At 33.4% G+C, this 19,025-nt stretch overlaps 1 protein-coding gene across 1 annotated transcript; it reads left to right on the forward strand.

Annotated features, from left to right (window-relative positions):
* Positions 1 to 11,109: 11,109 nt before the first annotated feature.
* Positions 11,110 to 16,599, forward strand: LOC128547729 (uncharacterized). The gene is made up of 3 exons (XM_053520850.1): positions 11,110 to 11,347; positions 13,792 to 14,010; positions 15,598 to 16,599. The coding sequence occupies exons 1-3, from the start codon at positions 11,110 to 11,112 to the stop codon at positions 15,810 to 15,812; spliced, it is 672 nt and encodes a 223-aa protein (XP_053376825.1). The 3' UTR covers positions 15,813 to 16,599.
* The last annotated feature ends 2,426 nt before the right edge of the window (positions 16,600 to 19,025 follow it).

Below are 19,025 nucleotides of genomic sequence, written 5' to 3' on the forward strand. Positions count from 1 at the left end.
TTACATTTCCAGCGGGCGTCAGGATAGCCGGTTATCCAGTGTGATAGTGAAATTTGCAAAACCCCTCACAACCTTTAGTACTGGCATATTAAGCAAAACTTTATTTAAAGAACGCAATCTCCGATGACCACGAACTATAACAACACTGTGTCTTAATACTGGAGATTGTACAGCAGCCACACGGCACTTAAAGATTGCTGTTGTGATAGTTCATAATCTCTAACACAGTCCTTTGGAAGCATTGAGAGCAACGAAGCAAAATTATAATACTTGGTTTGAACCTGGAAAAGAAAGCAATTATAGTAAACTGGTTTGTTTGTTCTCATGTTTGTACAATTTAGATTTCAGAAACACCAATATTCGTTTGCTGATATCTGAAACAAAAGAGGATTCCGACAACGACATCGGTACAGACTGTGCTACCTACGTCGGACCTCCGGAATCGCCTGCTCTACCAGTAAAAGTCATGTGCACTCAACCTGTAACAGGAAAATTCCTGAAGCTCATACGTGCAGGAACATTGACCCTTTGCGAAGTTGAGGTTTATTCTGTTTAGTATGTTATCATTATACTACTGAAGTGGAAGTTTGTTCTTATCAGCATGAAATCACTCTACTTAAGTTGAGGTTTATTTTGTTCAATTTGTAATTATTATACTACTTAAGTGGGGGTTTATTCTCTATGTATGTAATCATATTTCAAAAGTTGAGGACTACTCTGTTCAATAAGGAATCATTGTACTAATCATTATGCTACAGAAGTGGAGGTTTATTCTGTTAAATATGATACTATAATACTTACGATTTATACTGTTAAGTATGATACCACACTACATACGTTAAGGTTTATTCTGTTCAATATGTAATCGTAACACTACTGAAGTGGAGGTACGTTCAGTTCAGCATATTATCATTACTCTATTATAGTTGAGGTTTATGCTGATAATAATGTTATCATTATACTACTGAATTTTGGTTTATTATGTCATGTATGTTATCTTTATACTACTGAAATGGAAATTTATTCTGTTCAATATGTAATAATTAAACTATTGAAGTTGAGGTTAATTCCGTTAAGCATGTTATCATAACACTATTGAAGTTGAGGTATTCACTGAAAATTATGTTATCATTACATTACTGAATTTTAGATTTATTCTATCAGGTAGGTATGTTATCATTATACTACAGAAACGGGCTTTTTTTCTTTTAAGCGTGTAATCATATTTCTAAAATTGAGGTTTATTCTGTTAAGAATGATACTATACTACTTCAGGTTCATTCTATTCAATATGTAGGTATACTTCTGAAGTTGAGGATGACTTCTATTCAGTAAAGCATACTTTCATTCATTATGATACTGAAGTCTAAGTTTTTTTTCTTAAGTATTTTATCATTATACTACACGCAGTGTAAATGTTATTCCGCTTAGTATGTTATCAATACACTACTGAAGCTGAATTTATTCTGTTAAGTGTGTTATCAGTATGCTGACTTTATTCTGTTAAGTGTGTTATTATTATGCTACTGAACCCGCCTCGGTAGTCTAGAGGTAGAGCGCCTTTCGAGTGTGGGTTCGATCCATGACCGCGTCATACCAAAGACGTTAGAAATGGTACTAGCAGCTTCCTCAGTTGGCGCTCAGCATTAAGAGGATAGTACTAGGACTGGTCAGCCCGGTGTCAGTATAATGTGACTGGGTGGGGTATCATGTCACGTGTCTACGGCGTGATATTCCAGTGAGGCAGCACTATAACGTTGGGCATTGTGCTCACTGCAATAAGTAGACACCGTCGTTTATATGACCGAAAAAGTGTTGAAAAAGACGTTAAACTCAGAGTTATTAGTTCACTTTATTCTTATAAGTGTATTATCGCTTCACATCTGAAGCTGTCTTTATTCTCTTAAGTGTTATGATTTCACTCTTGAAGCTTACTTTATTCTCTGAAGTGTGTTATCATTTGAAGCTGACTTTATTTTCTTCAGTGTGTTATTGCTATACTACTAAAGAGGACTTTATTTTGTTAAGTGTGTTAATTTCAAGTGTGTTATCACTATACTACTGAAGCTATTTTTATTCTGTTCTGTGTTATTGTTATACTACTGATTCTGATTTTATTCTCTTCAGCACGTTATCTTAATAATACTGAAGCTGACTTTATTCTGTTAAGTGTATTTATAATTAGTACACTACTGAAGCTGACTTTATTCTGTTAAGTATCGGAATTGCAGAATTTCTCGCAATTGTTTTGTAAGTAAGAAAACTGTAAAGTAATTAAAATACTACTCTTTGTGAAATAAGATACAAATACATATCTCTTTAAAGAAGTAAGATTTAAAAGTTAAGTGTGTTATCTGTACAAAACTGAGCTGACTTCATTCTGTTAAGTGGGTATCTGTACACAACTGAAATTGACTTTATTCTGTTAAATGTGTTATCTGACCTGTACACAACTAAAATTGATATGACTTTATTCTGTTAAGTGTGGTATCAGTACACTACTAAAACTGATCTTATTCTGTTCAGCGCGTTATCTTGATAATACTGAAGCTGACTTTATTCTGTCAAGTATCGGAATTAAAGAACTTCTCGCAATTGTTTTGTTAGTAAGAAAACTGTAAAGTAATTGAAATACTACTCTTTGTGAAATAAGATACAAGTACATTTCTCTTCAAAGAAGTAAGATTTAAAAGTATGGTAAGTAAAATGTATTTGGTATTTCTGAGAGGTGCAAGGCCCGGGGTGATGAAGAATATTGAATTTTGTGTTTTTAAAAGATCTAGCAGTAGAGATCATTGACAATAAATTGTTATTTACATAGAAATATTTGAAAACGAGAAGCAGTACATTGTTTCATTTGAATGAAAAAATCGATTAATAAAAGAAATAAGTAGTACATGTATTCACTAATGGAATCATTACAGCCTCATCTTTGATTCATAATACATATATGTATTATTTGCCCTGAAGAGTAAATAAATGAAACTTGTATGCAAAGGTGTAATGCTCAAATGTAGGAAATTAGTCGCTAGAAATGCGATCATGTAGTAAAAAAATAGAGGAATTTGTTCTTTGAGTCTGAGAGATTTAGTGCTCAAATATAGAGAATTAGTCGCTAGAAATGCGATTCTAATAAAATGAATTTAGGGGATTTTTTTCTTTGAGTCAGTCTGATTTAGTTACTATGTTGCCTAAATGATCGGGATGGATGTACAAGAATAATAAGTGTGATAAACTTTGAATATGTAAGGCTGTCCGCTTTCAAAGCACATTGTAATTAGAGAAACCGTTAGCGAACAGCATGGATCCTGACCAGACTGCTGGTCGCAAATGCACTATGTTGGTTTTCTCATGGTGCGGCTCAACTAACGAAACGGCCCAATAATTGTAATTGGAAAAAAAAGATGGAACCGTGATTAACATTTGGTCATGTCTGTATTTTAAATGTGTTTGAAGAAATATATAAGGTAAAGATACTAATTAAATTTGTATTGCAAACATGTAGAGGTAGGTAAACATGTAACATGATATGTATCTCACTTGGTTATCAATAGGCAGTATCTTTGAATATAGATGCATAAGTAAAGTATTCGAAAAAATAGTGGCATTATATCACAACTGAAAAACAAACCGTTGGTAAAGTATTTAAGATAATAGTTTGGTAGTTCACTTCTGAATAACACATTGATCAACATTATCTTTCATTTCAATCAAACATTAGATAACATCTGAGGATCTTCATTCTAGTTTAGTTCATCTTGTAAATAAACCGGTGCGTTTGTTCAAAACTGCTGAATTTCTTAATCTATGCAGCGTGTGGTGTTACACATGTAACACAAACTAGTTATTGAAATGACTGTAAAATAGAACTTTTGACAAGAAAATGTTTTGAATTATATGGTGAACACGAAGAATTGATACTTTTTCGCAAACTATTTCAAATTTTACTTATTGAGAGTTATTGTGTTATGTGTTCTTTCTTTTATCTTAGTGGGCATGTATCAGCTTTCAATGAAGTTACATCAACATCAAAACAACAGAAATATATATACATATATAAGCTCCAGCAGTTATATTTGGTATCAACCTATCAGTTTATAAGCACTTTACGTTAAAGCCCGAAGTCGTCACCGCAGTGTATACGAGTGCTTGACAACAATACACCGAGTCTATTATATCACGTTTTGAAAATAAACATTGGCGGTCTTCTCAAAATAAAGAAATGCAATTATTTTGCACACAAATCTCTTTCTGCTAATGTGCCAACATGGAAGATAAGGAAAATTATGAGTTATATTGGTAATAAATCTATGAATTTTTCTCCATATAAGAGAATTAACATGAACTTTTAAAAGGCAATTTTCCTTCATGTTATCCGTTTTTATGTACTGTAATGTTAGGCCTAAAATGTCTTTGTTTCCGGTAAATTGCTTAAAAATATTAGGGTAGGTAGGTCGGGATTTTTTTTTATTAAGTGAGACTGTTCAAAAAATATTTTTGTGTCAAAAATGAATACAAATAAGGGGGTTATGCCTTTAAAACATCAGTAAGTTTATTTCTAACATCACTGATCATGTTTAAAACATAAAAGTGCCGTTTTTTTTTGTTAAAAAGTTGAAAAAATATTCTCCAAGGCCATAAAAACATTTAATGTTGGGCCAAAAATTTAGGGTAGGTCGTATTACCGGAAATAAACAATTTTTTACGCCTTATTGTAAATAAATTATGTGTGTGTACGTTTCCTCAAAAATGAATTCTTTTGCTCCATATTTTTTGTTGAATGCTTAAGTGCTCTATATTATGTTTTTTAGAGTGTTATGTACGTAAATCTAATTTCAGTAAATAAATAAATAAAACGTTGTGCCACTGTTTTTTGTCAGTATTCCTCCTTAATGATACTGAATCCGTCATGCCAACAGGTAATGACAATATTACTTTGATCAAATTGTGTTTTCATATGGAAGCGTTTGTTTAACAAAATGAATAAATATTTCAGGAAGAACAGTTACTGTAGTGTGTCTGAAATGTACCACATCGAGTGGTAATAATATAATTACTGTCCTGATGTGTAGTATACCATTATTTGTCTTTCTTGACATATAGTATACCATTTTTGTCTTTCCTGATGTGTAGTATACCATTATTTGTCTTTCTTGGCATAAGACATACCATTTTTGTCTTTCCGGACGTGTTGTATACCATTATTTGTCTGTCTTGACAAAGTATACCATTTTCGTCTTTCTGGACGTGTTGTATACCATTATTTGTCTTTCTTGACATAAAGTATACCATTTTTGTCTTTCCTGGTGTGTTGTATACCATTATTTGTCTGTCTTGACATCTAGTATACCATTATTGTCCTTTTTGAAATATAGTATACCAATAATGATTTTCCTGACATAAAGTATACCATTATTTGTCTTTCTTGTCGTGTAATATACAATGTACTAGTATTAGCTAACGTCCATATTCTCGGCAGTTTCGTAATAAAATAATACATTAAATACATTTTAATTGATTCAGTAGATTTTCTGACAGAAACTTTTCATTGTAGTCTTTTTGAATAATTCATACCTATAATCCGTATCTGTAACAATGCGCAACTGAACTTTTACAATGATCGATCATTCCAACCAAAAGTTACATAGTTACATGGTACACAAAATGAATATTTAATGTTTATAAGCCGGATGTCGCTAGCAATTTTGAAAGCAGATGTTTTTGAATGAAACATTATACTGAACGATATGAGATGCCCTGAAAGAGAAACGTGATTCATGTCATCAAAACAACTGTTCCTAGGAGATTAATTGCTATGCAGAATTCATGACCTCAGTCTTATACATGTATTTAAACATTTCAGATAACTAGCCAGTTGAACTTATATTAATATGAACGCATTTATTCAGTAAACCAGTAAGCGTGCACGATAATATCTACATGTTACATACAAGTAGAAAATAAAATGTTCACATTAAGGTACCGGAAAATTGGTACACCTGCATCAAATAACCTGATCTGCATGACTGTCAAAGTCTTCTATTTGGAAATATTGTCTAAAACACTATTAGTCAGCGCAATAATTTTTATGCTACCGCACCAAATTTAGGATAATCCGCTAGCATGACCGCTAGTACTATGTCCGTATTCAAAGGAGAAGATTTTTTTTTTACCAAGTATTGTTTTGTTGTTGTTTTGTTTTCCGTTAAGAGTGTTTAAAATCCTGTGAAGGAAATGTTAGTTACTTCATGGGGATATTTCTTTTTAAAAATTATCGAGTCATTCCTTTTGAAACAGCCAGCCAGTTTAACTTTTGAAATAAAAAGTTGAAATCCACAGGTCGCCCAACACGACATAAACGAAAATATTGCAGGCTCGGTTTGATTGAGTCTGTTCATGGACGGTAGTGGAAGTGCGAGCTACCTTCCACGCCCTCTGGCCCCGGGTTGACCAGAACTCAACATTTACACATGTTATAAGTACCAGAATGTAATTTAGAGATCCGCAGATTTTTCATACGGCGGTGCACATGGGACCTTCGATGAAGCACAGAGTGCAATTCCATGAAAAGGGGCATATGGTCCCCAGATAAAATAATGGAAGTGCCCTAAACGAGAAAACAATGGGCAGAACTAAACAAACTGGAATTTAGGGAGGGGATCTGTGATTATGGAGCCTACATATCACAGAAACTACCAAAAGACAAAATTAAAATGCAGGCACTATATCCAAGGGATGATTAAACAATACCAAACGCTTTTAAAGGGGAGTATTGGAACCACACAGGCCGAAATATTCAAGGTGAAAAATTAAACAGTACACTAACACAACATAAATGTCGTACTGAACGATCTGAGACATCAGACTTGTGTCTTGTACACATACACCGTACTTCCCAATTCTTTCCGCAGTCTTAATATTGATAAACAATGAACAGACATATAATTACCTGTTTGTGTGTCTGTTCTGTATTTTGTTTGATGAGTTCATACCAACTTCTTCAATATTTACTGAGAGACATTTCGAAAAATGAATGATAAAATGTATATGCTTTGGTGCGATTGTTTAAGTTACGTCCATTTGGTCTAGTAATGAATGATAAACAATTATAAAATTACGACAACGGAAAATAATAGAAAAATGGTTCCTAGAGCGACTTAAACGTTATCAAAAATCAATTCGTTGACGATTTCAGTCGGTTTAAGCAATTATAGGATTGGGTTATCCACTTTTCGAATTCTAACTGATTTCCAGAACTAACACCGTTGGCTGGTGCTTATGCCTTACCCCCTAGAGACGAAAACACTTGCATAAGAAGCATATACATAAATTGTATTTCCATTGTAAACGCCATAAAGGATAAATTAAGTACAGAGGAAGCTGTTACAACATAAAATATAGCTTGATGGATACGATGATTAAGAGAAGGACAGAATGTATCCAGTCTGGGGGCATATATTATTAAAACCCATTTTAGGCTTCTGAACGTCACATCACAGTAGTGACTTGACCTTTGTTATTAGGATTTGGTGAAGAGGATAATCATAAAAGTTTTCTAGTACACCTGTTTATGTCTTTACACCAATAAAGTCGTCTGCGTCTTGCTTCTTAATCCCAATTCTAACACGACTAGCAAATAACCTACATACATGTAGAGCAAAATCTATCTCGGGTTATTCTGCAATAAACCACTCGCGTGCAATGACGTCATCCGATCCAGGTGCGTAGCGCGGTCGTAAAATGTAGTTACTATTTTTTCTAACATTGCTGATACTAGAATGTCGTGTTAGAATCGAAATAACAAGTTCCCAAGTGTGATTTATCGTAGAATAACCTGAGTTTTTCGTCCTTATGCGAAACAATATATCATTCAGGCCTACGGCCTTCGTGATATATTCTTACGCAGAAGAACTCAAAACACGGGTTATTCTACGATAAACCACGTTTGGGAACTTATTATTTCTTAAATAAAACATTAAACGTAACAAAACCCACTTCGTGAACATTCTTAGCATTTTACTTCTGCCCCAAGGTTATTTTTGAATGAGGTGAGCAAAATTCAAAACAGTCCCACCGGACTCGACCTTAATTTTTCAATGTTGGAGTTAGAATTCTGTCCTTCTACTTGAGGCAACCTAGAAAAAATTAATTCAGTTTTATTTTGTGTTTTATAATTGTTTACCAATAGTTTGACGTTTCTTTTATCAAAATTTATCGTATAATGAATCCTCTGCAAACGTTTTGGACAGTGGCCATCACTTTGAAATTTATCTCTACTTGAGCTTGAGGAAATATCATTAATCATATAAAATTGATAAAAACGGCACGATAAAAGTTGTTTAAATTTTGCAAACAAGTCTCTCACTGGATACAGTATATTGCTGTAACATTGTTTTGAACATTTGAAATATTCACCATTAGGCGTAAAAATTGTTTGTTTCCGGTAACCCGACATACCCTAAATTTTTGGCCCGGCCCTAAATGGTCAGTGATGTTAGAAATAAACTTACTGATGCTCTAAAGGCAAAATTCTAACACGACCAGCAAATAACCTATATACATGTAGAGCAAAATCTATCTCGGGTTATTCTGCAATATACCACTCGCGTGCAATGACGTCATCCGATCCAGGTGCATAGCACGGTCGTAAAATGTAGTTACCACTTTTTTCTAACACTTTTGATACTAGTATGTCGTGTTAGAATCGAAATAATAAGTTCCCTAGTGTGATTTATCGTAGAATAACCCGAGTTTTTCGTTCTTATGCGAAACAATATATCACTCAGGCCTACGGCCTTCGTGATATATTCTTACGCATAAGAACTCAAAACTCGGGTTATTCTACGATAAACCACGTTTGGGAACTTATTATTTCTTAAATAATTTCCGAAAAGTCTAACTTAAAAAAGAATGTTTTCGACCTACCTATCCTAATTTTTTGAGCATTTTAATGGAAACAAAGATTTTTTTAGGCCTTAGTATTTGATTTAGCTTAATGCCCTGGTACCTATGGAAGGGCATTAGAGCCAGCTGTATGCTATTTATAAACTCGAAATGTCGAGTTGCCAACTCGAAATTTCGATTTAATATATCGTAATTTCTAAGTTGTAATTTCGAGTTACTAAGTCGAAATTTTGGGTTATTAAGTCGAAATTTCGAGTTACGTATCTCGAAATTTCGGATTACTAACTGCAATAGTTTCCGTTGACCTATAGGCCCTGGCCAAGATTAGGTACCTGGTGTATCCATCAGGTAGCCCTACAGTGTCATATGATTAAGATGACCTGGCAGTGTTTGCTCATAAAAGTATCACTATTTAAACCATGTTTAAGTCTGGAAGGTTTTCGACCTAGTTTGAGCCTATATGGCAAGGAAATATAGACCCTACATAAACGTGTAGTAATGAGTCTGACCAAGATTTGGTACCTGGATAGATCTAGATTTTGAGGAGAGGTTACAGGTGACCGGGAAGTAGGGAAGTATCAAACTTGTTTCATTATTTTGACCATATCTGAAAGGTATTCAAACTAGTTCGAGCCCCTACCACCTGAACATACTATACATGTAAATGAAATACAGTTTGAAACCTCGAGTAGCTCTAGAGGCTATGGTGTTGGTCATTCATTGATGTATGGGAGTATATCTTTAAGTCTCTACATGTTGGGTACAATATATGGATGTGTAGATAGATGATACAACTTCGAAGAGTCAAAAGTCGTCCATTGCATTTTTGGCCTTTGGCAGACGGACACACTTTCGGATAAAAAGTCAGGATACGAAGTCGAAACGTGTTATTTAACTCGAAATTTGAACTTGTTAGCTGGAAATTTCGAGTTACTAACTTAAATTCGAATTAATTAGCTCGACATTTCGAGATAGTATCTCAACATTTCGAGTTAAATATCTCGAATTTTCGAGTGAGTAACCCGAAATTTCGAGTAAGTATCTCGAAATTTCGAGTTAATAAATAAAACGCACATGGCACAAATGCTCTTTCGTAGGTACCTGTGCTAAGATCCACACAACTTTCGCGAACAATTAAATTATTTTTAAATTATAAAATAAAAAACTGAAGGTAATCCATCGACAAATAAAAACGCTATTGTATTTCAAACTCCTACGCATCGGCATATATCCAGCGCCGTATTGTAAGCCAGAGAGCCAACCCACAGCGCGTCATGACAACGTGTAAACAATAACTTCTTGTTATAAATTTACGTATCATTAATATGTTCGGGAACAATAAACTGACATAAAAATGAAAATATATGATAATTATGTTCGGTTATTTCTAGATATAGCATAAAAACAAACAAAAATATTTTATGACACATAAAACTAGACTATTGATCGTACGGCTCTCCAGGACGTTATTTCATATATTTATATTATTTTAATACTGTACTGGCAATTTTATGTTCGCCGGATTGTTTACACAGTTAAATAATTGTGTTTGAAATTAAATTTCAATTCTAGAATTCATTCTACCTCAAAGTCATTAAAGTTCCATGAAATGCGTGGAGTTGTTATTTTCACGTTGACGTCATTTCCATTTAAATTATCCTTTTTTGGGCCGTAATACGTTTACGCTTTGCCACGGAACGGGCATATATAAAAAGGTTCCCTTGTTAAAACATCCCCAAAAAGTGACAATAACAGCAGTTTTATTGAATACAAGACGCTGTCGTTAAAACCATGGAGCGTATAACCTCACATGGAAAAATATAGCATGCATTAAATAAATAATGCTCTTGCTTGCGCCTAAATGTATATCGCGAATGATAGCATTTCCTGAAGCAGTCTAGAATATTGCATAGCAAGTGCTTCGAGACGAGAGCAATATCGCCGTTGTTGTTATACATATAAGCCTTGTGTAATTTGAATTTTAAGGGTTAGAACTATTCTAATAACGGTAATATTTTGTGAATTAGTTAACATATTGGTAGTGACAAACTTTGAAAATAGCATTAAACATAAAATAGACAGGATTTACATTTGTAATACACGCATTTATTTGAAGAAATTAGCAAAACATCTGTAATTATTTTCAAAATGTTACAGATTTGTGTTTTGCGCGAATATTTGATGGTCGTATTTGTTTCGTCTATAATGGCAAAGTCACATAAATATTCCGTGGTCCAGTCGTCAAGTGTTAGGTACGCTAATGTCACTAAATCTTACCCAAACACTAACAAGCTACCATGTCTCGCATTATGCGATTTAATGGATGGGTGTTCGTCTGTCAACCATAACTCGGATACGCACGAGTGTGAGCTTACCAGTCATGTTCCAAGTATTCTGGCTCCTGAGCCAGCAACGGCTTCAAACTGGAGGGTATATTACAATGGTTAGTACATTTTCTTATCCGTCCTATTTCCATGAAAATCAAATAACTAAATGGAAGGGTGTCATAAAGTTGGCTTTATACTGACTGTGACGAAAGTAATGTTTTGTCTGGCTTCTTGCCTTACTTACTACACGCATCAGATACGTTAATGATTAAGCATAATTGAAAGATTTTGTTGATATCTAAATATATTATATTTAAGTATATATTTCAATTCATTCATGTATCGGAATCATCACTGAATCAATATTGACATTGGTAAGGGAAAAAAATCTAAATTTAAGTTAACGTTGCACTGGTTTCAAAATATTAGTCGTATTTTTTATGCAAGAAAAATTTGTCAGAGTATATTATTTTTGGAAAGAAGCTGTGGCGTATGACCGTTTTTGGAACAGCAACAGCTTGATAAATTAAAATCAAAACAAAGCATAATTATTGGATAAGGCGATTAAAATCTGCAAACATTTTTTTTAAATGACGTTTAAGATCATAATAAGGGCTTAGCAAATATAATTTAAGACGCATTAGCAAATTTTATCATTTTCTTGCTGCAGAATATTATGAAATTAGATACTTTTTATCAGGAGAAGCATAAAAGTATATTCTCACTAATAAGCTAATTATAAGAACAAAAAAATAGAATACCACATCCGAATAGGAATTATACATGATCTTTTGAATCAGAACACACACACATATCGAATTCTTACTAATTATTCATAGTCTGTATGTCGACCAAAAAACCCAAAGCTGGAGTATGCACAAAATATTTTTACATGAAAAGGTTCTAAAACATGTACCTTCATAGAAACCGGATGATGCAATATTTTGTCATCATTGAACATTTTGAATTATCAAAATGGCCGCCAAAAATGCAAAGATGACATATCTCCTAAATTACAGGAGATAAGAACAGGATTGCGATGTCAATATAACATTTATTGCTAGAGGTAACAAGATAAAATTCAAATGTAAAATTTAGAGAAGAAATTCGGTTTAAAAATCCGAAATGGCGGTCCAAATGGCCGCCAAAAACAAAAATCCCTATATACTGCATTACACACTCTGAATGTGCGGGACTTTCTGACGGTATATGGGTACTTCTTATAATTAGAAATGTTTTCAACTCTTTAGATATTTCTCCAGTAATTTTATGACAAAAAAAGTGGTTAAATGGCAAGGAAAGCCTGAAAATAAGTTAAATTTAATATGAAAGCCATCCTCGAGCCTTTCATACCTCTGAAAGAATTTTTAAAATCGGAATACTATTGAAAAAGATATATATTTGAAATAAAGAAAATGACTGATCATGGAGGCAGCCATTTTAGTGTTTATGACGTCATTTATACACTGTTCAATTCTTTATCTAGCAAAAACTCTTTTACATAGACTAATTAAACATGTTTCTTGGGTGTAAGATGTAAAACACTGTAATCCTTTTTACTATAGCTTGAAAAAGTAGAGAAATCATTTTACAGAAATAAGTACATACAGTTCAAAATAATTATGTTCAAATATGTTTCAAGAAATTTAAGAAATCCGCCATTTTGTTTTTGTTGCCATGGAAACAAAATGACAGCCATTTTGATGAAATATTTAAATGCTGAAAACTTTCTCATTTTTAACCCGATTTTGAATTTTTTTCCACTTCTTTAAATGAAATAAGAAACCCTAGCAGACGGAATAAACAGAAGAACAACATTGCCTTTCTCTTTAAGATGGATATTCTTATTCAAAAGCATATGACTTTGAACATAAAATGCAAATAAGAAGTTGGTATGAATTGCTATCAATTTTCTGTCCTGTCAAAACACCCCAAAAGTGACAGTAACAGCAGATTTATGCTAGAATATATTTTTTTAAAAGTACGCTCAAAGTTATTGCTACGCTACGTGCGTACGCAATAGTAAAGAAAACACATATGTCAGTTCTGTACAAACATATTTTATATTGTTGTTTATACATGTAATAAATAATACATACACCCGTAGTATCTTATACGTACGCACTTAGCAATACACAAACATCGATGTTATTTTCAGATAGTTTCATTTTTCTTCAAATGTGATCCGACATTAACACTTTGTTAAGTGATACTATAAGGACTTCAGAAAGGTGTAAATAGGCCTTCCTGGCCAAATGGTTAAAGTGGTGGCTATGATCACTTTCCACTTACCATCGTGTGTTCGTACCCCGAATTACACAATTCTTTCATATGAGGAAGCCGTTACGAAATGGTTCCGCCGAGATTCCCGTCCATGACGTAAACAATTAACAAGGACACCTTGAAATTCCCTCCACAACTAAAAGCTTGAAAATCGCCGCATGGCCTGAAATGTATCGACTGACTTTAACCCAACACTCTAATATCAAAAGAGATTTCAGATATTATTTTTAAGGGTCTTTTGTGATTCATAACCGCGCTAATGGCTTTGTCTTTACAGATCGTTTCATTCATGGTGTTGACGCATGGCAAGCTTCAACGTACTATTTCCTCTCGTCAAACCTCGCTATTGATGGTAACTACAAAAATTATATTGAGGAAGATATCTCTGGGCACTGTGCCCATACCAACGGGGGAAGCTCCTCCTGGACTATGGAATTGGAGCGCGTTGCAGATGTGTCTTACGTCAGAATATACTTCAGGAATCAAATGGCAAATAGTACGTAACAATTTGAGTGAATATGCGTGCGTGCGTGTGTGCGTGCATGTGTGTGTATTAATCAAATAATATAGGCTTGTCTTTAGCAGTGTTATATGTTTTGTTGCATGTCATCTATATGCTATATAAATATTTATATCGCTTTTGATCTGACTTATTGTATCTTCTCACATAAGCGTTACGATAAAGTATCGGTTTTGGTACTTGCATATACTCATGTATGCTTATACACGAAATACTGAATGCTCTGCAAGTTTTGACATGTTTTTTCAGGTTTCTATAAACTATTCTATCTCTTTTTATATGTCCAGAATGATGCAACGTGTAATGGTACAAGTCGTCCGTCTGTCCGTCCGTTTGTTAGCAATTAATTTTCCGCTAAAAAACAGATATTCATAAAACATAGATCACCTTGGTGAGGATGTCACCTAATTAGTACAGATCATCAAAGCTACTGAAGCATATAAGGTGTCCTTGATGTGACATACTGACTAATGCCATTCGGTCATCAATGCCATAATTAAGCTAGTACGCGCTCGGACTAACATATCACGTAGACGAGCTGTATTGTAAAACAAAAATAAACATATCACACGAAATCTAAAATTTTAAATGAAATCTATAGGAATATCTTTTTGAACTTTGATGGATATTACCTTTTAAAATGATGTTCATATTGAAATAAATATCAAAATTCGTAAGATCTGGATCCAACCAAGGACTTAAATTACAACTAGAACTTATTTACTTAAGGAAAATACCTTGATATCTCTCATCTTATATACCCTGGATAACAGTTATATTCTTAATATAATCGAAAATGTACCGTGCCAGAAATCAGTAACCTTCAACTAATAGAATATTTAAAATAAACTTGAATTCCGCAAAAATATAGATCATTGTCTGACATCAGATAAAGCATGCGAGTGTAGAACACCCCTCCCCGCTACCCTCCCCAGCTCTGTTAAAATTGACCGCCGCGGTCACTCCATCCCCTTTATATTGTTAAATAAAAGAAAAATTGAAATTTAAAGAATCAACAGAAAAAAACCCAAAAGAATCTTAGAAAGATAATTATCAATTTGAATACGGAATGAATTGATCCCCATTTGGGTATAACTGGATACAAAATCAAAGGAGGGATTGTGATCGCATGTTGGACTTTATAAGAGTGTGGGTGGGGGTGAAGGCGGAGAGAAGCATCAGTTCGATTAAATCTGTAACCTTTTACTTCCGTTGCCAAGGATTGCGCTAAGTGTACATTGATCTACACATTGGACAAAATAGTTATTCCAGACTTTGTTTTATTATGTATGTTCACGAGATATAGTGAAATTTGCAAAACCCCTCACAACCTTTAGTACTGGCATATTAAGCAAAAATTTATTTAAAGAAGGCAATCTCTGATGACGACGAACTATAACAACACTGTGTCTTAATACTGGAGATTGTTCAGCAGCCACACGGCACTTAAAGATTGCTGTTGTGATAGTTCATAATCTCTAACACGGTCCTTTGGAAGCATTGAGAGAAAAGAAAGCAATTATAGTAAACTGGTTTGTTTGTTCTCATATTTGTACAATTTAGATTTCAGAAACACCAATATTCGTTTGCTGATATCTGAAACAAAAGAGGATTCCGACAACAACATCGGTACAGACTGTGCTAACTACGTCGGACCTCCGGAATCGCCTGCTCTACCAGTAAAAGTCACGTGCACTCAACCTGTAACAGGAAAATTCCTGAAGCTCATACGTGCAGGAACACTGACCCTTTGCGAAGTTGAGGTTTATTCTGTTTAGTATGTTATCATTATACTACTGAAATGGAAGTTTGTTCTTATCAGCATGAAATCACTCTACTTAAGTTGATGTTTATTTTGTTTAATTTGTAATTATTATACTACTTAAGTGGGGGTTTATTCTCTATGTATGTAATCATATTTCAAAAGTTGAGGACTACTCTGTTCAATAAGGAATCATTATACTAATCATTATGCTACAGAAGTGGAGGTTTATTCTGTTAAATATGATACTATAATACTTAAGATTTATACTGTTAAGTATGATACCACACTACATACGTTAAGGTTTATTCTGTTCAATATGTAATCGTAACACTACTGAAGTGGAGGTACGTTCAGTTCAGCATATTATCATTACTCTATTATAGTTGAGGTTTATGCTGATAATAATGTTATCATTATACTACTGAATTTTGGTATATTCTGTCATGTATGTTATCTTTATACTACTGAAATGGAAATTTATTCTGTTCATTATGTAATAATTAAACTATTGAAGTTGAGGTTAATTCCGTTAAGCATGTTATCATAACACTATTGAAGTTGAGGTATTCACTGAAAATTATGTTATCATTACATTACTGAATTTTAGATTTATTCTATCAGGTAGGTATGTTATCATTATACTACAGAAGCGGGTTTTTTTTTTCTTTTAAGCGTGTAATCATATTTCTAAAATTGAGGTTTATTCTGTTAAGAATGATACTGTACTACTTCAGGTTCATTCTATTCAATATGTAGGTTATACTTCTGAAGTTGAGGATGACTTCTATTCAGTAAAGCATATTTTCATTCATACTGAAGTTTAAGTTTTTTCTGTTAGGTAATTTATCATTATACTACCCGCAGTGTAAATGTTATTCTTTAGTATGTAGTGAATTTATTCTGTTAAGTGTGTTATCAGTATGCTGACTTTATTCTGTTAAGTGTGTAATTATGTCATTATGTGTCATTGTGCTACTGAACCCGCCTCGGTAGTCTAGAGGTAGAGCGCCTTTCGAGTGCGGGAGGTAGTGGGTTCTATCCATGACCGTGTCATACCAAAGACGTTAGAAATGGTACTAGCAGCTTCCTCAGTTGGCGCTCAGCATTAAGAGGATAGTACTAGGACTGGTCAGCCCGGTGTCAGTATAATGTGACTGGGTGGGGTATCATGTCACGTGTCTACGGCGTGATATTCCAGTGAGGCAGCACTATAACGTTGGGCATTGTGCTCACTGCAATAAGTAGACACCGTCGTTTATATGACCGAAAAATTGTTGAAAAAGACGTTAAACTCGAGTTATCAGTTCACTTTATTCTTATAAGTGTATTATCGCTTCACATCTGAAGCTGTCTTTATTCTCTTAAGTGTTATGATTTCACTCTTGAAGCTTACTTTATTCTCTGAAGTGTGTTATCATTTGAAGATGACTTTATTTTCTTCAGTGTGTTATTGCTATACTACTAAAGAGGACTTTATTTTGTTAAGTGTGTTAATTTCAAGTGTGTTATCACTATACTACTGAAGCTATTTTTATTCTGTTCTGTGTTATTGTTATACTACTGATTCTGATTTTATTCTCTTCAGCACGTTATCTTAACAATACTGAAGCTGACTTTATTCTGTTAAGTGTATTTATAATTAGTACACTACTGAAGCTGACTTTATTCTGTTAAGTATCGGAATTAAAGAATTTCTCGCAATTGTTTTGTAAGTAAGAAAACTGTAAAGTAATTAAAAATACTACTTTTTGTGAAATAATATACAATTACATTTCTCTTCAAAGAAGTAAGATTTGAAAGTTAAGTGTGTTATCTGTACACAACTGAGCTGACTTCATTCTGTTAAGTATGTTATCTGTACACAACTGAGCTGACTTTATTCTGTTAAGTATGTTATCTGTACACAACTGAAATTGACTTTATTCTGTTAAATGTGTTATCTGTACACAACTAAGATTGACTTTAGTCTGTTAAGTGTGGTATCAGTACACTACTAAAACTGATCTTATTCTGTTCAGCGCGTTATCTTAATAATACTGAAGTTGACTTTATTCTGTTAAGTATCGGAATTACAGAATTTCTCGGAATTGTTTCGAAAGTAAGAAAACTGTAAAGTAATTAAAATACTACTCTTTGTGAAATAAGATACAAGTACATTTCTCTTCAAAGAAGTAAGATTTAAAAGTATGGTAAGTAAAATATATTTAGTATTTCTGAGAGGTGCAAGGCTCTGGGTGATGAAGAATATTGAATTTTGTGTTTTTAAAAGATCTAGCAGTAGAGATAATTGACAATAAATTGTTATTTACATAGAAATATTTGAAAACGAGAAGCAGTACATTGTTTCATTTGAATGAAAAAATTGATTGATAAAAGAAACAAGTAGTACATGTATTCACTAATGGAATCATTATAGCCTCATCTTTGATTCATAATACACATATAGATATGTATTATTTGCCCTGAGGAGTAAATAAATGAAACTTGTATGCAAAGGTGGAATGCTCAAATATAGGAAATTAGTCGCTAGAAATGCGATCATTGTAGTAAAAAAATAGAGGAATTTATTCTTTGAGTCTGAGAGATTTAGTGCTCAAATATAGAGAATTAGTCGCTAGAAATGCTATTCAAGTAAAATGAATTTAGGGGATTTTGTTCTTTGAGTCAGTTTGATTTAGTTACTTGCCTATTAAATGATTGGGGATGGATGTACAAGAATAATAAGTGTGATAAACTCTGAATATATAAGGCATTTTTTCTTAAAAGCGGGGTGCTTTAAAGTTCATAAGACCTTATTTCTTTTCGGGAAATGTGAAATGATGAGTAACTATATATAGAAATTGATTTTATGAGCTTTAGTTTTCATGGCAGGGCATATATGAAATTTGAATATAGATTCTAGTTAGGTATAATATTCCGAATAGTTATCAGAGGTTTGCAGAGATTCTGAAAAGTCCTAACAAATTAAAGGCGATACAACAATTAACAGTAGATGATGTATGCTTACGCATGTTTTAAGCCATCAGAATAAAAATGGTGAAGAAAATTAAATGAAAGCTTATATGAATACAACACGGATTGATAACATTGAACCAGGAAGTACAAACGTCATTAAAACGTTAAACGAAATATTTTATGATTAATTTCTTGGATAAAAATATAATGCTGGATTGTGTTCATATCTTTAAAGGATTATTCTATAGGCGTGATTCCTTTTATAAGACGT

Source organism: Mercenaria mercenaria, chromosome 13 (genome assembly GCF_021730395.1).
Source record: "Mercenaria mercenaria strain notata chromosome 13, MADL_Memer_1, whole genome shotgun sequence".
Classification (NCBI taxonomy): domain Eukaryota; kingdom Metazoa; phylum Mollusca; class Bivalvia; order Venerida; family Veneridae; genus Mercenaria; species Mercenaria mercenaria.